At 41.7% G+C, this 23077-nt stretch overlaps 1 protein-coding gene and 1 long non-coding RNA gene across 5 annotated transcripts in view; one reads left to right on the top strand and one right to left on the bottom strand.

Annotated features, from left to right (window-relative positions):
• The window catches only part of LOC117527550, a 250767-nt gene that overhangs the window by 155884 nt on the left and 71806 nt on the right, over positions 1–23077 (bottom strand). The gene's annotated exons all lie outside the window — the stretch shown is intronic.
• znf385c (zinc finger protein 385C) overlaps positions 1–23077 on the top strand; it is a 453093-nt gene that overhangs the window by 363149 nt on the left and 66867 nt on the right. For all 4 annotated transcript variants that reach the window (XM_034189945.1, XM_034189946.1, XM_034189947.1 and 1 more), the window contains one exon: positions 17412–17522. In XM_034189945.1, coding sequence (XP_034045836.1) covers positions 17412–17522 — 111 coding nt within the window. The remainder of the gene's footprint in view (positions 1–17411; positions 17523–23077) is intronic.

Here is a 23077-nt window from a genome sequence, read left to right as displayed (position 1 = left end):
CACTGTAGCCAAGTGCTTGCTCACAGGGGGTCGTTTTGACCATTGGGGTTTTACATAATTATTGTATGGCCTTGCCTTACAATATAAAGCGCCTTGGGGCAACTGTTTGTTGTGATTTGGCGCTATATAAAAAAATTGATTGATTGATTGATTGATAGGGATGTGAATCTTACAACAACTCACGATTCAATTCGAATCCTATTCTTGGAGTGACGATTCAATTCAGAATCGATTTTTGATTGAAACAGCTCTGAGAAATAGTTATATTACTTAAAAAATGTTTATGTTTAAAAAAAATGCAGCTTTACAAGGTTAATCGAGTGATTCTAAAGATGTAAATTTACTTATCCTCTTTGCTCGTTCAGAACTGGCTGGCAGTTTAGCGAAGCGCTGGTCAGTAGTCGGCAGATACCGCTGCTCTGCTTCTTTTACCTCCGGGTGATGGCGTAGCATGTGCGCTTGCGGATTTGATGTGTTTCTGAAGTATTTTCATTTTGCAGATTTTGCACACTGCATAAGTTATGTCAAGCTCCTTCTTACGCAGCAAATAATAAAATCCAAAATGCGCTCAAACATTTGCCTTCAGCAAAGACGGTGCTGGCTGAATTAGCTCTTCCTCCGCCATGCTAAGCTGCAGCTCACAAATGTTTGAAGCACGTCGGATCCTTCCCTCACAGGGACACTGTAGTACGGAGACCGTTGCCTGACAAACATGCAGCGAGTAAGTAAGAAAAAGATTTTTAAAAATGCTTTTTAAAAATCAATTCTTGGACATTTTGGGTCGATTCAGAATCTTAATAAATAAGAATCGCAATTCGGACGTGAATCAATTTTTTCTGGCACCCCAGAGCAGAGAAATCACAGTCACTGATGAAGACCGAGTCGAAACGTGTCTGTGCTCCTGATCCTGTCGCCTGTCATTAAAACCTTTATTAAGAAGGACACTTGAGTGTTGCTGGCTATATTTTTACAATGACCCCTAATAGTTTACCAAATCTCAAAAAACATCAATGAAATTACACAAGGAACCTGACCAAATGCCTTCACTCATTTCATAATACCTGATCTTGGAGTTCTTTACTTTCCAGTTGGTGTTTTATATACCACTAATGTCAAGCTTCCTTCTTGTTTGTAAGATTTCACGCACGTACAAACTCGTACTTCCACTCGTGCTGTCTCATTCGAGTAACCGACACACGCGGGTTGTGTTTGCTAACACCTAGAACAAAAACGGTATGTAAAATAGGCAAATAATTCAGGTTGGTTTTGCTGGGAAACTTTAGTATTAAGCCAAAATTAACTGATGGTGGGAGATAATAGGCATAGCGGTCAGTTTCTTTAACGTGTGGTAAAATGTTCGTCTGCATTAAAGATGAATAAAAGCACTCATTAGTAAGTTATTCTGGAATGAAATAGCTGTAGATTAATAATGAATGCAGGCCCGGCGCCAGAAAAAAATATTAAGGGAGCGATGAGTGCACACTGGAGGAGACGTGCCTCTGAGCATGCGTAATGAATTGGGTGCGCTCCTGGAAAGCTCGTGTATTTAGGCTACACCGTTGTAAGAGACTGACTAAGAGTAAAGAGTGATGACAGTATTTTTTTAATTATTATTTGAACGTATGGACCCTCAGTCAAGTGATCTCCTGCATACCACACAGAGCCGCTGTTCTGTCGAGATGAGGTGCGCCAACTTTCGACACTCTGAGCTGTGACGTACCTTTGTGTTGTCCAATAGGAACGACGCGTCGGGCCAAAACACGGAAGACTCGTGGCAGAAACCACTGATCTGTTCAAAATGGATTGGACCAATCCGATTGGTGCAAAAACCACTGATCTGTACAAAATGGATCAGACCAATCCGATTGGTGCAAAAACCACTGATCTGTACAAAATGGATTGGACCAATCCGAATGGTGAAGAAACCACTGATCTGTACAAAACGTTAACGTGTGACAGGACTGCTCATTTAGAGAGCAGTTTTCTGAAGAAAAATCATTGGAAATGTTTTTTTAGTTGTTGTTTGTTACCTCAAAATTTCTGATTACTGTTAAAAAAAAAAGTTTAGAACACTTGTAATTAAAATAGCTAAATAAATCAATAAATGGTTCTTTAGAAACCTTTCATCTGTAAATTAAAACCACCTGTTATTTCATATTAGATAATTTCTTGTTTAACATAAGGAACCTCAGACATTTATTTTTAGACAAAATAACATGGAAACTTGTATATTTTTTAAGTCTGGTAGATTATTTATATCTCATTTCAACCAGAAAAACAAACACTAAATAAATACAAATGTTTATTATAAATGCAAAAGGAAATAATTTAACAATGACAGCAGTGTGATTGTAAAGTAGGATTTCTGTGACATAAACCTCGTGATTAATTTTTTTTATAGTCATTTAAACTTGTAATTTCGTCAAAATATGTAATTGCCTTTAATGTTATCAGGACAGAGTCATTTCTAAAATATGAATTTGAGCACAATAAGTGGAGAGCTTCTACTTGTGCAAATGTCTTTTGACTTTGATTCGTGGACATTTTTAATGATCCGTTCATTTATTGTTAAAATATAAAATGAAACAGCTTTTTTTTTTTAAATAATAAAATAGTTGCTGTTGAAAGAGCCTTTTATTTAGAAGCAGGTGATGTTCTGCTGGATTCTCAGGACCAGATGAAGGTCTCTTCTGCAGTTTTTAACTCTGGTGGTGTTGCTGAAAAGCAGAGATGTTTTCTTTCGACTGGACTTCGCGGTGTTCAGCTCATCAATGGAAGTTTGGTTGTCTGCACAGCAAATGTTCCTGATTGGGACAAATAAAAATATTTCTTTAAATATAAAGAAACACTAAACAGCTTATACATAAAAAAAGGTGGGAAAACAGCAAAAAAAAAAACAATGGAAAAAAACGCCCGAAAAAATAAGTTATTTAAAGCTGAGCTTTTGTGGTGTCTGAAAAAAGCTGTAGCTTTATTTGGTAAAATAAAAAAGACAACCATTTACAAATTAAAAGTGTTCACTCAGATCAACTGTGCTAAAAGGCTAAGCTAATGTTAGCCGATCATTAAACCTTCACAGTTCAGTAAACGTTACGTTTTATTTTTACATTATTCTCACCTCAGTAAAGCTGCAGAACTAAACTTCGCATATATCCAAAAAGTAGGAGATTTCGGACTGAGTGGGTTTGCTCCATCACCCCGGCAGCCTGGATCGCTCTGCCCAGTGATGATGCCTGAAGGCCGGCTTCTCCGTGTGGGTCGGCCCGCTGTCGCGGTTCGATCGATATCCCACCAAGACGTCAGTCCTCCCTCGGTCGGTGTCACTACGAAAAGTAGCTGAAAAAAGCTTCTCCCAGCAGGGTGATGGGAGAATCGCTCTACTGCTGTTTTTTAAAGGTTTTTTTGTGGTTCAGGCGACGCAAATTGAAGATGGCGATCGCTGAACTTTATTTAGGAGTGTGACGTAGCAATCTCCCCTTGCTGCTTCCGAAGCGACGCGTCTGACATCACGACGCATTGGAAACGCACCGCCCTCTTCCGCACTGACAAGCGCAACCCTCAACCTATCAAATCCCTTGAGCACAGACACACGCCATATCCGTTTGTTTTAAAATTAATTACTTTAGTTAATTAATTTGGTTTATTTGTTAAATACGTGATATTATTGAATAACTCAGTGATTCTCAACCGGGGTGCCGCGGCACCCTAGGGTGCCGTGATCAATCGTCAGGGGTGCCGTGGGTATTTTTCATATTCGCGATTACCGTGAATTATTTATTTTATCCACAAAGCATAAAACGACTCAGAATCTGATGTCAAACGTGCTGCAGCCTCGCTCTCGTCTTAAGGCGGGACAATAACAAGGAGGCTGACGGCCGATTAAAACAGTGCCGTCTCCTTCAAAAGCCGTCTAAAATGTGGAGCTGTTGGTGTGTGTGTCAGTGCCTCTGTGTGTGCGCGGAGTTAACAGGCTGCAGACTGCGAGGGAGGGGGTGGGTGAGGGAGATTCCTGAATGCAGGCGCGACACGTTCAGTGCGCAGCGAGCGCGGAGCAGAGAGAGGATTTTAACCCGAGTGAACGTTAACAAAACGGAAACATGAAGCTGCCTTTACTTCTCTCTGAACTTTCTCTAAAGGTGTGATTCTGCCGTTTCCGTCCTGTTCACACCATGTGCGCGTCGTATGCTGAATTTATGAGATCATGAGATGAAATAAATGGTCAGATATCTTTAAAAACATATTTTAAAAATGAGAATATATGAATGAACTGAGCCACACACAAAAAAAAACAATGTTCAGATGCACAGATCACAAAAAGCAGGTGAGAACTCTGAACTTTAACAGTTGTTATTTTCCAAAGGTATTTATTTGTTCGATCTTGAGCTTAATGCAGTGTTTAAGCACAAAACGTGACTGATGAGGAGAAACAATTTCAGAAATGCAACAGAAACAACCACAAATCAGAAAAAGTTGGGACTGTATGTAAAATGAAGATAAAAATAAAAATGTTGCACCATTCCCAGTTTCTCCACTCACAGAAGCCAAACGTTCTTCCAGAGTTGTGTAATTATACTACAATAGTAGAATATAAAGAAGGGGAAAAAAAGAAAGAAAATAGACAATATATTCTTCAATCGCAATTATTTATCTGACAATTAATCGTCTCCAGAAATTCCTAATCGTGACAGCCCTACTTGAGATCAGAGCACAAAATACTTGAGGATTTTCGGAATGCGGTGTTTTCTGTATCGATTTTCTATTGCCATAATTGGTTTTTGTGCAAAACCAGAGGTAATAGCATTATAATATTATTTTGGTTGGTGGTGTGCCGCAGGATTTTGTAAATATAAAAAGGGTGCCGCGGCTCAAAAAAGGTTGAAAATCACTGGAATAACTAATATTTTGCTATATTTTCCAGTATTTCTTTTTCTTTCTTTTTTATTTTTTTGCTAACTCTAACATCCGAGGGGGCAAGGTTGATGACGTGAGGGGGCGTCACCCCCAAAGGCCCCCTCGTGGCGCCGGCTATAAATGAATACACTAATTTGCACATTTACAGGCTTAGTGAGATATTCAGTCAGCCATTGTGGAATAGAATTCAACTCGCAACAAGAATACAGAAATTATGATAACTATGGACATGCATCAAATCGGCGTCGCTTCAGTTTCAGGCAGAGATGATTAGCCGCCATAATGCACAGTCTGACAGCACAGCTGTGGCATTAATCACAAAAGCCATTCACCAGAGAGCACCAGGATCTCTTAGCCCTGATAAGGCTCACGTTGCCCTGAGCGTGTGCGGCGGTGGGGGGGACAAGATGAATGCACCTGTCACCAAAGCTAAATATCGTCTGGGTCCGCTAGTGTCCCACGTTATATCCTCTGTCTCTTTCCTTCTAACTGCTCTGAAACCCCATCATAGACTCTGGATAGATCCTGTCCCCACTAGGACAGCGGGGGAGGGGGAGGGAGCTTGGACAAAAGGTGCATTTATAGCAGTCGTTCAGGTTGGCTGCGGACACACAATGGGCACATTCTTCAGTTCTTAAAACAAATAGCTGTGTGCAGCCGGCCCTCCGAAGGTGGACGGAGGGCCGGAGGAGTGGGAGCCACCAGAGGGAGAAAGGTTCCTCCAGGCATATATACTTCAATTCTCACACCTGGCCTTCAGGAAATGGAGTAATTTGACTGCTTTTGCAGCAGAGGAAGCTGCCTAGGAGAGGTTATAGGTTTTCATGTGGCACGGGAAGAGCCGCCCTTATTGCTTGAGTCTGAGAAGGTGAGGCCCACCGGTGCTCCAACAACAGCTCCTGATCTCTGGACAGCTGGTGCCATTAGTGCAGAAAAAGTCTATTTCCAGGGAGCGGTGTCAGTATTGTGAAGAGCAGCCCAGTCCCTATCTGTCCGCAGACAGTTCTATGGTGTGGGGAGCAGAGTGGACGGGACATGCGCCAGCTTGGAGACAGGATCCAAGGTGATTATGTTGTGATACGTGATGTGGTACCAGGCTGCAGCGCCATCAGCTGTCATGATGGAATGCAACTTCAGCTTACTCCCCATGCACTGTTCTGGGACTTTCTGCACTCTTAAAAACAAATTAAACATTTCAGTTCATCGCAAAAATCAAGGATTACACCCTTATATAGCTACTCGTGCCAAAAAAAACACTCATCCATCATCTCAAAGGCTAGCCATGAAAGGGAAGGAGACTCGCCTTTGGGTGGTAAATAAGGGTGCACAATCACGTTTCTGAAATCTAAAAAAAAAAAAAAAAAAGGATTGCAGTAAGACCAAGGCTACCAGTTACAAGACCAGTGTGATGGTCTTGTAACAAATTGAATGTAATGATGGCCAAATCTTCGTGTGTGTGTGTGTGTGTGTGTGTGTGTGTGTGTGTGTGTGTGTGTGTGTGTGTGTGTGTGTGTGTGTGTGTGTGTGTGTGTGTGTGTGTGTGTGTGTTTCGTTGTAATAAACCTTCGTCATGTGGTGAATTTTTTTTTTTTTTTTTTACGTCAGCAAAAAAGCAATAGATGAAGCAATATTTGTATTTATATAGCGCCAAATCACAACAAACAGTTGCCCCAAGGCGCTTTATATTGTAAGGCAAAGCCATACAATAATTACGGAAAAACCCCAACGGTCAAAATGACCCCCTGTGAGCAAGCACTTGGCGACAGTGGGAAGGAAAAACTCCCTTTTAACAGGAAGAAACCTCCAGCAGAACCAGGCTCAGGAAGGGGCAGTCTTCTGTTGGGACTGGTTGGGGCTGAGGGAGAGAACCAGGAAAAAGACATTCTGTGGAGGGGAGCAGAGATCAATCACTAATGATTAAATGCAGAGTGGTGCATACAGAGCAAAAAGAGAAAGAAACACTCAGTGCATCATGGGAACCCCCCAGCAGTCTAAGTCTATAGCAGCATAACTAAGGGATGGTTCAGGGTCACCTGATCCAGCCCTAAATATAAGCTTTAGCAAAAAGGAAAGTTTTAAGCCTAATCTTAAAAGTAGAGAGGGTGTCTGTCTCCCTGATCCGAATTGGGAGCTGGTTCCAGATGAGAGGAGCCTGAAAGCTGAAGGCTCTGCCTCCCATTCTACTCTTACAAACCCTAGGGACTACAAGTAAGCCTGCAGTCTGAGAGCGAAGCGCTCTATTGGGGTGATATGGTACTATGAGGTCCCTAAGATAAGATGGGACCTGATTATTCAAAACCTTATAAGTAAGAAGAATAATTTTAAATTCTATTCTAGAATTAACAGGAAGCCAATGAATGAATTGGTGTGTGTCCTCTGGCTTCATGGATAAATAAAGCTGGGTATCATCTGCATAAGAATGAAAATTTAAGCAATGCTGTCTAATAATACTGCCTAAGGGAAGCATGTATAAAGTGAATAAAATTGGTCCTAGCACAGAACCTTGTGGAACTCCATAATTAACCTTAGTCTGTGAAGAAGATTGCCCATTTACATGAACAAATTGTAATCTATTAGATAAATATGATTCAAACCACCGCAGTGCAGTGCCTTTAATACCTATGGCATGCTCTAATCTCTGTAATAAAATTTTATGGTCAACAGTATCAAAAGCAGCACTGAGGTCTAACAGAACAAGCACAGAGATGAGTCCACTGTCTGAGGCCATAAGAAGATCATTTGTAACCTTCACTAATGCTGTTTCTGTACTATGATGAATTCTAAACCCTGACTGAAACTCTTCAAATAGATCATTCCTCTGCAGATGATCAGTTAGCTGTTTTACAACTACCCTTTCAAGAATTTTACCAAATTTACGCTTAGCCTTAGCCAGCAGTTTCAAATTTCCTTCAATGTCGCCTGCTCTGGCCCCCGGAAGACAATTGACTATGGTTGCTGGTGTCGCTAACTTCACATTTCTCAAAACAGAGTTGCCAATAACCAGAGTTTGTTCCTCGGCGGCTGTGTCGCCGAGTGGGGAAAAACGGTTAGAGATGTGAACGGGTTGGCGGTGTACACGGGGCTTCTGTTTAGGACTACGCTTCCTCCTCACAGTCACCCAGCCGGCCTGCTTTCCCGGCTGCTCGGGATCTGCTGGAGGGGAACTAACGGCGGCTAAGCTACCTTGGTCCGCACCAACTACAGGGACTTGGCTAGCTGTAGGATTTTCCAAGGTGCAGAGCCGAGTCTCCAGTTCGCCCAGCCTGTTCTCCAAAGCTACGAATAAGCTACACTTATTACAAGTACCATTACTGCTAAAGGAGGCCAAGGAATAACTAAACATTTCACACCCAGAGCAGAAAAGTGCGGGAGAGACAGGAGAAGCCACCATGCTAAACTGGCTAAGAGCTAGGAGCTGCGCTAAGCTAGCGGATTCCTAAAAACACACAAAGTGAATAATGTGTAAATAATTTAGAGGTGATTCAGCAGAGGGAGTGCTTTAGTAAAGGCACGTGAAGATTACACTGTGAAACAAATCGTTATCTAGTTAACTAGATCAATCTAACTGTGCAGATTAAACAGCTAACAGATACAGCAAAACACCGCTGTGCTCCGGAACAGGAAGTGATACAATACCGCAGTGAGAGCCAACCACCAGTAGAGGCGTCAGTCAGGAATCGATAAGAGAAAGTTCTGTGACCCACAGACTTCTTATTCACCTTAGGGACACAAAGTAGTCCTGCACCCTGAGAACGTAAAGCCTGGGCCAGTACGTAAGGTTTAATTAGGTCAGCTAGGTAGGGAGGTGCCAGTCCATGAATAATTTTATAGGTTAGTAGCAGAACCTTAAAATCTGATCTCACTGGGACAGGAAGCCAGTGAAGGGATGCCAGAATGGGTGTAATGTGGTCGAACTTTCTGCTTCATGTCAAAAGTCTGGCTGCAGCATTTTGAACCAATTGGAGACCCCTAATGCTAGACTGCAGTAAACCAGAAAATAGAACATTACAGTAGTCCAACCTAGAAGAGATAAATGCATGGATCAGGGTCTCGGCATCAGCCATAGACAGGATGGGACGAATCTTCGCTATATTTCGCAGGTGGAAGAAAGCAGTCCTAGTAATATTTCTAATGTGGAGGCCAAAGGACAACGAAGGATCAAAAATTACCCCAAGGTTCCTCACTTTGTCAGTGTGATGTATGACACACGAGCCGAGGCTGAGTGTTAACTGGTCAAATTGATGCCGATGTCTCACTGGACCAAGAACCATTTAATTTCAGTCTTATCAGAGTTTAAAAGTAGGAAGTTTCTAGACATCCAACTTCTCACTGCTGCAAGGCAATCTTCTAAGGATTTTATGTGAACGAGATTACCAGCAGTTATAGGCATGTATAACTGAGTATCATCTGCATAGCAGTGAAAGGTAATCCCAAAATGCCGCAATATGTGCCCAAGAGGTGCTATATAAAGGGAGAAAAGCAGGGGGCCTAAGACAGACCCCTGTGGAACCCCAAATTTCATGTCACTAAGGTTAAAGGTAGTGTTACTGTACAAAACACAGTGAGAATGACTGTTCAAGTATGACGTCAGCCATGCAAGGGCACTCCCAGTAATCCCAAAATTATTTTCCAGCCTATCAAGTAGAATATGATGATCCACTGTATCAAATGCAGCACTGAGATCTAACAGCAATAGAACCGTAGTGGTGTCCGAATCCATTGTAAGCAGATGATCATTCACCACTTTAGTGAAAGCCGTCTCTGTGGAATGATATTTTCTAAAAGCAGACTGCAGTGGCTCAAAGATATTATTCTCAGTAAGATAGCCTACGAGCTGCCATGACACCACGTTTTCCAGAATTTTAGAGAGAAATGATAGATTTGATATCGGCTGATAGTTTGTCAATACACTAGGGTCAAGATTAGGTTTCTTAAGTAATGGTTTAATCACTGCAGATTTGAAACATTTAGGAACAGATCCAGAAGTTAAAGAAAGATTAATAATTTCCAGCACTGTCGGCCCAAGAGTGGGCCACAGGTCCTTAAACAGTTTTGTTGGTATAGGATCAAATAAACAGGTTGTGCTTTTTGTTGACATTATGAGTTTTGTCAGCATGCCTAGTGAGATACTGTCAAATTCTGTAAATCTAGGTAATACCTCAGTAGTGGCACCCACATCAATAGCAGAGTGTAGTGGCTGGATTAAGGCATACCGAGATATGTTTAACCTGATGTCTTCTATTTTCTTCTCAAAGTAATCCAGGAAATCTTGTGCTGTAAAAGGAGAGCGAACTACAGGTGGTTGTCCATGCAAAAGTGTTGCCACTGTGTCGAACAAGAACTTTGAGTTATGCTTGTTTTTGTTGATCAAATCAGAGTAGTAAGTCCGCTTTGTAGCCAGTAGTGCATGCTTATAGTCTAAGATAGCATCACGCCACGCAAGGTGAAATACTTCTAATTTTGAACGGCGTCATTTCCGTTCTAGACCTCTTGCTTTATGCTTGAGGTCACGCAGATAATCATTGAACCAAGGTGACTGTAGTTTGGGGGAGCGTGGTTTTAACACAGGTGGTGCAATCATGTCAAGTGTAGTTTTAAGCACTGAGTTTAAACTATCCACAAGTCTGTCTACTGACTGGGTATTTGTCAAATGTGAAGCTAAGACATCAGGCAGTCTAGATTCGAGTTCAGTCTTAGTTGAGGAGTTGATGCATCGCCGTAATGATATATAAGGTTGTTGTTCCACTAAACACGGCAGTGAAACTGTAAAATTAATAAGTGAGTGATCAGACACCACTGATGTAAGAGGCATGATGTCAATATTCGTGACAGCAATACCACGTGTGAGAACCAGATCCAGGGTATTTCCACTAATGTGCGTTGAATCCCGAACGCATTGCCAAAATCCTAATGCGTTATTCAGTAACATTCACATGCAAACCAGTGGAGCAATCCTGATAGTTGCACACTCTTTGTTTGAGCACGTGAGATTGTCATCAGAGGCTCTCCGTCTGCTCTCTCTGCTTTCACTGATCGCTGTGCGTAATGGCGCAGGGCACACTGAGTATGTACTAATAGTATGTACTAATTGGAGCACCAACTAGTAACATATCACTCCTGAAAACAATCTTTGGCTTTTCACGTGAGATAAACCTGCCCTATGATTGGATTTTGGAAAACCATGTGATGGTGAACCAATTCCGATTGGACACTCACATTGCGCACGTCATCACACAGCTTCTATGGGGAGTACAAAGATGGCCGATGGCTGGCTCGAAAGTCCACTGAGTTAACTTTTCAGCAAAAAAAGTAAGTTTCTATCTCTTATCATTAAAACATTATTTATAATTTAGTAAAGCTTGGTCTTAGCCATCGTATACGATGGTGTCGGCCCCAGAGGTTTAATGAGCTCGAGGCAGAGAATGAAGCAAAATTCCCAGTGTGCTCTGAGATTGTTTGTCCCCTATTTACATTCTCAGTCTGGTCCCGTGTGAATGTTGAGTGCATGAGATTTCTACATGTGCATGTTTACTCCATGTGAGTCCCACCCTGTGAAAAACCATTGCCCCTCCCCACGTTTATAAAGAGAAATCAGTGCTTATTACTCACTGCATAGTTGTTGAACTTCTTTAAAGATGGTAGATATCAACAACTTTCAAGAAATATGTCCAAAAATCACATTCAGAAGGTAAAGCACTCTCTGAGTAAAAATATGGTCAGACTAGAATCCATGTATATCTGGCTTTTTCCACATAAAAAACTCTTAGGCCTGTTAAAAGGCTCCAACTGCCATTCCTTCTGTTTGGTGCGGCGTAAGGATGTTCAAGAAGGACTAGCCAAGGAGATAAACTCTGTTTATGTGCTTGTTGCACGGAACCATGTACACTCACTTATTGTTTCCTTTAGAGTACGTCACATTTTTGTATGGCACAAAAACTTGCACCCCAGAGGTGGCATACCAGTGATGTAGAGCAGTTGTTTATGGAATGTCACTAGTTAAGGTATAGTTGAGATGTAGTTACTATTTAATCATCTATTTCTTTGAATGTATTCGATATGAGTTCCATTAATGATGCACAGACATGGTACATCACGATTTGTGTACATCACGCTCTATAGCATTCCAGTTGTAACAGAACCAGCTTGTAACTATGCCATGAGTTCAAGTGCACTGTTGTTTCCACAATACATCTCACAATACAGCTTGGTTTGAACACATCAAGCAGTAGCTATCAGTTCCAACAAATCTCTCTCAGTTGCTTATTTTTGTGTACATCACATTTTTGTGTATCTCGTATTGAACCAGAAATACGGACATGCCATTGGAAGAGTATTAGTTTTAAGAAAGTAGACTAGTCAAAGTATGGTCCAAGAATCTTCAAAAATGTGTTTGTTTTGGCCGCGGTGAAGTGATCTGAATGTTGATTCAGCTGTGTCTCCACACTGAGCAGGTATTAAGCTCTGAAACGTCACAGGTTAATACTCCAGACAGTACCCTTTAAAATGGTGTATTACATTACATATTTCAAGGTACTTCATTTTCTATCCTATGGTAGCCAGGATCTGTACGTGTCCCCATGCTACGAGCCTGTGTCCTGTGTTAAAGATTACAGTAGCATCGTTATTAAGGTTATGCCTGGGAGCATGCACAGGTACTGCTCATTACCACATCCACAACTCTATGGAACAGACCTGGATCTTGAGTGGGCAAACAACCCATCTAGCTCCACCTCCTAAAGGTATTGGCATTATCCAGTTGCTGGAGTTCTCGGGGTTGAGGCACCAGCATTCTGGATCATGCTTAAAAAAGCACACCACATGGTCATAGTGTCATAGATGACGTTACTACACAATGGAATGCCTCATCTGAGTCTCCCTAAGTAACACTTCATTTGACACAAAGCCATTCTTGTGGATGTCAAGTATCCTCAGAAGAGACCTTGTACCAAAGACATCCAGTCAACACCTTAGGTCACTGGTTGGCATCCAGGTCTCAGAAATGTATAGCAATAGACACCCTAAAGATTTGGACCTTTGTTCTACCGAAAAAATATCAGCTCTGTTCAATGACCTCATGACTCCATAAGCTCTTCTCAAGCGTCTCTCGCTCTCAAAGGTCGAAGACCCAGAGACACGAATGCTACTGCTGAGATAAGTGAATCTCTTGACAGGTTTGACATCTTCACATACAGTGATCTGAGTCTTGATGCAGAATAATTGTAAACCCAGAATCTCAGACTCCTCACTCAAAAGTGTAAAGCTGGGCAGACTTGAATATCAGCTGTACTTTTGTTTTTCAGCCTCCTCATCCTTTAATATATTTGCAGGTAATCTGAGGTAACCGTGGCAGCATTTTGTCATGCATCAAACCACCCTGATTTGTCGATTCAAAACATGTTTAAAATGTTCAAAAGCTGCCAGACCTAATGAGCTGTTCCATCCAAATTCCACCAAGGTATATATATATAGATATGTATATATCTATATATATATATAGATATATATATATAGATATATATATATAGATATATAATCTTAGTTCCATTGTAAGAGTTGGAAATTAGATCTAATTTTAATAAATTTCAATGTAGATTTCTGTTTCAGCACTCACACGGCACTTCAACACTGTAGCTCCTCAATAATAGTGTGTTCAAAAAAATATCCACCTGACACGTCATGGAATATCTCAAATAGCACTTTCATGAAATTCACTGTCCCCTTTGGGAAAGAGTGGAATATGCATGGTGAGGAGTCTTACCTGTGACATTTTGGCCAGGTGGAGTGTTTTTCTCTCTAAGTATGATCCAGCATGTAGGTGCCTCAGTGTTGAAGATTCTGGTGGCTGAAAAGCTGGAGAAGGCCAACGACACGCCCACTTTTCAACTGGATGTAGCCGATAGATGATTACTTTCAAGAGGTGGAGATGGACTGGTTGTCTGCCTGGGTGGTTGCCATCCAGGACCTGAGTTGGTTTTACCACTGCGTGCTCCCCAAGATGAGGTTACAGAAGATGATTAGAGAAGCAACTTGAGAGAACAGCACGTTTTACTTTCATCACCACATCTAAGGTGGCATTGTGTAAGGTCATTAATCCCCAAACTGCTTCCTGTGTGCAGATGAGGTGTGCATGGCGGCACCCTGACACCTGTGTGTGTTAATGCATCTGCGACCTGATGTCTGGCTTCTCTTCTTCTGCGCTGGTTCAGTCTGCTCACTGTACTGGATCACTTCTCTGGCTCCACTGTCAGCATTCTTCAAGCAGGTCCAATGCGCTGTCACCTCACAGACCTGAATTTGCACAACTATGTAGAATGCGTCCGTCTCCCACACCACTGATGTGTCACTCTGCCAGCTGAGGCACGACCCCCTCCACAGCGCTATGTCATAATAAAGTACTTTAACCACTTCCTGGTCTATTTACCACTTCATATCAGAGGCTCCGACAACAAAGTGGAGTTTGTCTTAATTTCGTATTGTCTGCTCAGCTATCGCTACAATGTCTCAAAACAGATTGTTCTGACTTAATTTTATTTGTTATTCATTAACACACCCGTGCTTAACGAACATGGTAAACCAAATCATTTGTCAGTTTTTTCCACAGCTTAAATAGGAAATTGCACTCGGACACACCCCTGATTTTTGCTTCCGCCTTCAAAATGCAAAGGCAACATGCTCAAACAAGAAAACTGACCACATTTATGCTTATGTGCCTTTGTTGGCCAGGAAAGGTTTACTGACCACGACTTCACAGACGATGCTGTGATTTTTACAGATTTGATGGATACTCAGATCGCAGCACTCGTGAGCTGAGTGAGGAATCAGGGTGTGTGGGTTTGTGACTGTCCTGGATCTTGACTAAGATCCACACTTTCAATGAGTTCACGGTGTTGGGGCTGGGTGTGGCATGACACAGGTTGTAGTAGGACACACTATGCAGACTCGCAGCAAAGGTAAGGAGACAATAAAGGCTTTATCAAAAAACACAAGCAATGGTACGGTACACAGAGAGCAGTCAGCGGGTCGGCGGTACAGATAGTCAAGAGGCAGGATCGTAGTAGAACAAACAAGCATGGGTCAGGTTCACGGCATGGCAAAGATCGGAAAAACGGAATAGGTCAAAAAACACGAGAAAAACTGGACTGAGAACAAGGATGCGAGAATGTGAAACAGGTTCAACAAACTGGCAGGGGACAGAGAGAAAGTGAGGGCTTAAATCCAAAGAGAAGTAATCAGGGCGTGATGTGAAGCAGGTATGAGGAAGATTCTAGAAGGGGCATAGCCAGACAGGACAGGGAAGACAGGTGGGCGTGACAGACAAAAAAACTGAGTGCACATGACCCCACCCACAACCAAACAGAGACAAAAAGAACTGAATACCACAGAAAATAAAAGGCAGAAACTTAACTAAGATAGAACTCACCACGTGGCTAAAGTATAAAGGAAACACAACTGACTACAGTGAAAGACAGAGTGCAAACACAATGAGAAAATAAAAAGCAAAGACTAATCTCAAACTCAAAGGAGATAAACATAGAACTAACAGATAAAACAAGATATGATCCAAACAAAACAGACAAGTGATGCAACTAATGAATTCATGATGAAAACAAACACAGGCTGGACACAACTAGAACGGAACTTAATCAGATAAGAACACTGAAGATAACTAGTAACCAAAACCAGTGACTAACGCATAAAACAATAAATGTGAAAACAAAACTAAACTAAGACTGAAGTAATTAAAGGGATACGAGTGAAAGAGAACATAATACAATAAAGCAAAACTATAAATGTGGCAAGCAAATTAAGCACAGAGAATAAATGAAACAAAACCAATTAAAACCAAAACATGACCATGAAAACCTGATGTGACATGAATAAAAACACAGAAGGCTCAAAGCACGGAACAGGACAGGAGTCCAGAACTATACCAGCTGGCCCTAAAGGGCCGGATCATGACAGGGTTTTGGCTGTTGTGGAATTTCTGTGATGATGTCAGCTTAAAATGAGACAGACGATGCTGCGAGCATTCAGGATTTAGACATATGATAGAGAGATTTCATTTTGGTCGAAGCAGAAAATAGGTGCACCTGGAGAAGTTCCAAAAGGTACCACATGCAACCGTACCCACAGAGCCTTCTGCCTTCCACACTCATAGAGCCGTGTAAAGGGCCCCTGCCATAATGAAAACAAAATCATAGTACAAACACGTCCTTTAGCTAGTCTGGGCCATGATCAGATGTTTTGTTGTGAATTTGGAGAAACACAATGTGTTCTAGCCAATGTATTTATACAATGTATTTTTCCTCTACATTGGCCAACAGTATGAGACATTTCATGCCTTTGGGTCCTCAGCCTTTGAGATTGAGAAACACCTGGGAAAACATGAGGAAATCATGAGTTTGCTGTGTGACAATGCTGATACCCTTTCAGGAATGAAGGGCCAAATCTTTGGGGTCCTGGTGCTTCCTGTTTTTGGTAGGTCTCTCATTGCAGATTTTTGATACCCAATTGTCTACCTTTTTTTGGATAGCCAATCAGGCCCCTGACAGTGGGTCTAATCTGTGGTACAAGTAGTGCTGTAGAACACTGTGAGCAATCCTGAGACTTTAAAACATATTTTTGAAAATTTGTGATATCAGGATAAATTGTGATCCACAAAACATGAATAATGGGATTTGACTGAAGTAAATGAAAGTGGGCAGTCGGGTACAATATGCAGTAATTGGGATCTGCAGAAGACAGTTTTGAGATAATGGAGATATTTTAGCTTTTTGAAAAAGTATAAGGCAAACATGGAAGTAGAAATTTGCACATGTACAGAAACAATAGTGTGATGGGACTCAGTGTATTTGGTAATAACTGTTTACACTCGTAGGTAATACAAATTTTAACTACTATTTTTTTTTTAAATCACATCCAATTTCCTTTATTTTAAAATCAGAATGTAAATCAGCAGTGGGAGACTGCCCCTTACTCAATGGTTTTGAGACCTGGATACTAATGAGTGACTTGGGTAACAACTACATGCCTTTGGTATGAGGATCCTTGGATACTACTTGAATGACTGTGTCAAATAACATGTATTTTGGCATACTAAGATGAAGAGTATTCCTTGCGCTTGCATTGTGATTGCCATCCAGGATCCAGGGCGGTTCCAAGTTGTGTTGGATGTGGTAACAGGCGGCACCAGCACATGCTCCCAGACCTGACGTTTGTGATACTGACGCACAAACCTGACACCGCTAAAAATGTCTACACACGATTTTATTGTTGACTTGGAACATGTTTTAACAAATGTGGCGACTCAGGACAGACATTCAACCATCATCGAATTCTCACCTCCACTGAATCAGCCTCTTTTATTTATTTATTGAGTTATTTATATAGTCTATGTTATCTGCCTTTCTGCACAGTCATTTTAGTTTTTGGGAGAAAAACGAAAAGGCCTTTTAAAGCTCACCTGTTACCTTGACCTTCTCTCTTTGTCCGTCTTGCAGATGGACCCGGTCCAGAAGGCGGTGATCAACCACACGTTCGGTGTCTGTCAGCCCCTCAAGAAGAAACAGATTATCTCCTGCAACATTTGCCACCTGCGCTTTAACTCAGCAGTAAGACATGTTTTTATCGGATTGTGACGCCGTTTTAATAAAGACTCTGAAAGATTCGAAAAGAGAGAAAGAAAAAAGACAGGCTTGAAATCACAGCGTAATGGAAATCTATACCAAAAATCGACATCTGTTTGCTTTGTGTTTCTGCCGTCTCCCCCGCTCAGTCATTACGTGTATCTTTTCCAATCAAAAATAACTTTATTTTCTCTGTGTGCAAGAAAACTCTGGGTTTCTTTTTTTTTTTTTTTTTGGCTTCTCTCCTTTAGTGAAATCTCGGTGCGCGTGCGCCTGGTGTTTGGGTTTGAGGGGTTACACAGTGGGAAGAGCTGCCATTCTGCAAAGAGTACAAACAAACATCAGCAGCCGCAGCAGGAAGCGGCGTTCTCAGCTCCTCATGCACTTTCTCACAAAGAGGCAAACAACCTGTGACACGTCATGCATATTCACATAAACAAACACATAATAGTCCAGAAAGCCATAAGCTTTCCAGCTCAGGTCTTCACACTGAAAACACTTTTTTTGGGGGGGGGGGCTCCAGCTTCAAAGAAGTGCTGGCACGGGAGACAGTAAGCTGAGGAGAGAGGAGATACACAGAAAATCCCATTTTCATTGGTCTGACTGCAGCCTTATCTCTCTCTCTATCTCTCTCTCTCCCTGTGCGAGCAAACAATGCCTTCACTTCCGCACACTCTGTGGAGTTTTGTGCCAATATTATGCAAAGTTTTCCTCATGCACAGCACTGGAGGTGGAAATGAGTGCGCGTCAGACGGCTCCAACTGTACTTATGTTGTTGGCTGATTCATTGAGTGGTAATCAAAAGCCTCCACAGTAGAGTCGCTGTCGTTTTGTGACCACTCTCTCATCAGTCTTCTGTTCGAATCGCTGCGGTCAGACAGAATGTCTTTGGTCAGTTTAGATGGAAGCAAAGGTCAAAGGCCATGTCCAGCACATAATTGCTGTAAAATGTGGAGGACCTCGGATGTAACCCTTCAAGAAGAAGAAAAAGCTGCAGTTCTTTGACTGGTCATTTGAAGATGGTTCCAAAAGAGTGCACATTCCCATAGAAGTTAATGTTAAAATGTCCAACTTTAGCGCAGATATAAATATCTTTACAGCCTGGTGCAAAAAAAAATGTTTTTTATATCTATTGGGCACCGCAGTCTTGTTTGAGAGTGGGCGCTAAAGGGGTAAAATATGATGCGTATGACGTAATTTCTATACTTCCAGGGAAAAACACAGCATTTTCAATGGGTTTTTGGACAAATTACACTCAAACAAACTGAAAATGCAAAGAAAAAGTGACAATGCGGTGGGAAAGTGGACATGTGTTGCAGTTTGTTTATAACCTGGAGCACAAGCATGTCAATGCGGTTTTGCAAGTGAGACACTGGAGTTACTCTGGTTAGCTGTGTAGGCTAACACTTACCGACACGATGTCTCCTACTCACTTTGTCTTCCCTTCACCACTGGGAACCGAATTTTAAAAAAAGCACTTTTCGCGACTGCTTAGGTGATTGCAGTCAAAGTTAAAACAATACACCATTTATCCGTGTGAAGTTATGCTGTTTTTATATGACACAACGGTAGCGGCCGTCCCCATAAGTGGTCAAATCACACGATATCACACAGGGTTAAAATGAGACTGCGCAATAGTTTCCCCCTCTATGATAACTATAGAAGGGGAGTGGATGTTTTTCAAACTTATCAATTTTAAACCATAAATTCTGTAAAATTAGGGGTGGGGTTGCTTTGAGCAGGGCCGGTGCTAGCCATTTGGGTGGCCTAAGCACAAATGTTTCTCCCGCCTGGGAGAAGACAGTGCGAGGCTTTCCTCTTGTCTGTATCGCAGCGCCGAGATGCATGGGCCGCGGCAGCCTTTTTCATCAGTGGAACACTGTCTGCTGTGACGGAGGTGGTGACACACACACAGAGGCTGCCCACGCCGCTTCCTGCCTGTGTGCCTCCTCCTCCGATTACTTTTGCTTATACCTATTAACTTGCTTTACACAAAATTTAGATATATCATTACTAGTAGCCTATTAGGATGATTCTTCACGAGCTTGGTTTTTGTGGTGCCCCCCGGGCAGCATGGTGCCCTATGTGCAGTGTGTAATTTGCGTGTGCGGAACGAGGGCACTGGCATTGAGTGACAGTGGTTTAGCTCAGACTCTGCTCAATGTGGCAGCTAGTTGTTGTGGAGGCTGTGCATTTTATTATAAACATCTGGAATAATACGGCTTGTGTGGTGAAACGCCCTAACGGATCGTCGGAGAAGTCTGTGCTGCAATATTTGCGCTGAATAAAACTCTCATCTTAACATTATATGCTAATGGTGTTAGCAGTTTTAGCAGGTGTAGGTAATCTGATGCACAATTACTCAGAAAATCAGCTTTCAACTTTTAGTGTCCACACCAAAGAACACCACTGGGAGAACCGCCGTGCAGTCCCCAAAAATATGATTTAATCAACACCCCAACTAAGGTTAGCCTGTTAGTTTAGATAGTTTGGACTCAAAATGAGGGGCGTGTTCAGGCTTCTTTCGTCCCATGTTGAGCCACCCACGCTCCACCCCTTCATGCATTCATAAGTTCATCATGCTGCTGCTGTCAACATGGCGACGCCCAGATATGGGCTTTATATGGGCTGTTTCGGGTCTCTATAGAACACCTACGGGTGACGTCACGCAGCCTTTGTCCAGTATATATACAGTCTATGGACACGGCACCAGCACAATGGTGGTATGTGAATGACAGCACAGTGGCTTAGTGGTTAGCACTGTTGCCTCGCAGCAAAAAAGGTCATGGGATCGATTTCCACCTGTGGCCTTCCTGTGTTGAGTTTGCATGTTCTCCCCGTGTTTGTGTAGGTGCTGCTGCGGCTTCCTCCCACATCCAAAGACATTCAAGTTAGGTGACCTGGAAACTTTATAATTTTTCAGGTCTCCCTTGTAAAAGAGATCTTGATCTCAATGGGACCAACCTGTTTAAACTGGAAAAAAAAAAGTCTGGGCTACCAATCTCTTAATTTTAGATTTAAGCCAAATTGCATTTGTAAAAAATAAATTGTGCAGCATGTTTTGTTGTGTGCATTAAGACATTCTCATTAGTTTTGGAATTACTGGGGTGGGGGGATTACATCTTGAATCTTCAGGGAATAACGGCTAAAGCTGTGGTCATCTTATCAATGTAAAACACATTTTGAATGTGTTTTCCTTCAGGGGATACTCCAGCTAAGAGCACCATGTGCATCCAACTGTCCACATGTGAGGGGTGAAAATTAGAAAAAAATAATTAATATAATGGAGGTGATAAAAATACACGTGAACTGAAAATTAGTGCTGTACAAAAATATATATATAAATAAACAGTATGTGAAATGAAAAATAGCAACCTGGTCTCACAGCAACTTGTGATTCAGCAGCACGAAATATAAATGAATCTACTGGTTTGTGATATTGTGTAATAAAATGCTTGTTAAAAAGCCCGTCAGTCATGCTAACATTAGCCGTTACCATTGTGCTATGAGCTAGGTAGGATGGATCTTTATTGTTAATATATTATAATAATAACAATAATAATAATAATAATAATAATAACAATAATACAAACTTTGTTGGAGCAGTCCAGTTTGCAGCATAAAAATTAAATAAAATGCCAAATATATACACACAAACCCACAAGGTCCAAGCAGATGTCACCCGTATCATGACCATATTCATACCCATAAAACTTTAAAATTTGTAATAAATATGTGTATGGATAAGAGGCCCGACAGTCAATGCCCAGGGTTCATTATTGCACTGGGTGCTATAATTCCTGCAGCCTGACACAGCTTTGGGGAAAATGCTGTTTTGCAGTGTGTGTGTGTGTGTGTGTGTGTGTGTGGGTGTGTGTGTGTGTGTGTGTGTGTGTGTGTGTGTGTGTGTGTGTGTGTGTGTGTGTGTGTGTGTGTGTGTGTGTTCCAACGTGTGAGGGTTCCTGTAGGATATCTGTGGTCCTTTTGAGGACGCGACTCGAGTGGATGTCGCTCAGCTTTAGGAAGGGAGAGCTGACAATCCTCTCAGCCGTCTTCACGACCCGCTGGAGGTCCTCCTTGTCTGCAGCAATGCAGCTGGAGTACCACAGACACACCAACAGCAATACCACCACCCCACCATAAGTATAGTAGTGTTCAGAATAATAGTAGTGCTATGTGACTAAAAAGATTAATCCAGGTTTTGAGTATATTTCTTATTGTTACATGGGAAACAAGGTACCAGTAGATTCAGTAGATTCTCACAAATCCAACAACACCAAGTAGAAAACGGGGTGTTCACAATAATAGTAGTGTGGCATTCAGTCAGTGAGTTTGTCAATTTTGTGGAACAAACAGGTGTGAATCAGGTGTCCCCTATTTAAGGATGAAGCCAGCACCTGTTGAACATGCTTTTCTGTTTGAAAGCCTGAGGAAAATGGGACGTTCAAGACATTGTTCAGAAGAACAGCGTAGTTTGATTAAAAAGTTGATTGGAGAGGGGAAAACTTATACACAGGTGCAAAAAATTATAGGCTGTTCATCTACAATGATCTACAATGCTTTAAAATGGACAAAAAAAAAAAACAGACGCGTGGAAGAAAACGGAAAACAACCATCAAAATGGATAGAAGAATAACCAGAATGGCAAAGGCTCACCCATTGATCAGCTTCAGGATGATCAAAGACAGTCTGGAGTTACCTGTAAGTGCTGTGACAGTTAGAAGATGCCTGTGTGAAGCTAATTTATTTGCAACAATCCCCCGCAAAGTCCCTCTGTTAAATAAAAGACGTGCAGAAGAGGTTACGATTTGCCAAAGAACACATCAACTGGACTAAAGAGAAATAGAGGAATATTTTGTGGACTGATGAGAGTAAAATTGTTGTTTTTGGGTCCAAGGGCCGCAAACAGTTTGTGAGACAACCCCCAAACTCTGAATTCAAGCCACAGTTCACAGTGAAGACAGTAAAGCATGGTGGTGCAAGCATCATGATATGGGCATGTTTCTCCTACTATGGTGTTGGGCCTATATATTGCATACCAGGTATCATGGATCAGTTTGGATATGTCAAAATACTTGAAGAGGTCATGTTGCCTTATGCTGAAGAGGACATGCCCTTGAAATGGGTGTTTCAACGAGACAATGACCCCAAGCACACTAGTAAACTAGTGAAAGGGTAGTTGTAAAACAGCTAACTGATCATCTGCAGAGGAATGGTCTATTTGAAGAGTTTCAGTCAGGTTTTAGAATTCATCATAGTACAGAAACAGCATTAGTGAAGGTTACAAATGCTCTTCTTATGGCCTCAGACAGTGGACTCATCTCTGTGCTTGTTCTGTTAGACATCAGTGCTGCTTTTGATACTGTTGACCATAAAATTTTATTACAGAGATTAGAGCATGCCATAGGTATTAAAGGCACTGCGCTGCGGTGGTTTGAATCATATTTATCTAATAGATTACAATTTGTTCATGTAAATGGGGAATCTTCTTCACAGACTAAGGTTAATTATGGAGTTCCACAAGGTTCTGTGCTAGGACC

The sequence above is a fragment of the Thalassophryne amazonica genome, chromosome 16, assembly GCF_902500255.1.
Source record: "Thalassophryne amazonica chromosome 16, fThaAma1.1, whole genome shotgun sequence".
Lineage (NCBI taxonomy): Eukaryota > Metazoa > Chordata > Actinopteri > Batrachoidiformes > Batrachoididae > Thalassophryne > Thalassophryne amazonica.
This window is presented reverse-complemented; position numbering and strand designations above follow the sequence as displayed.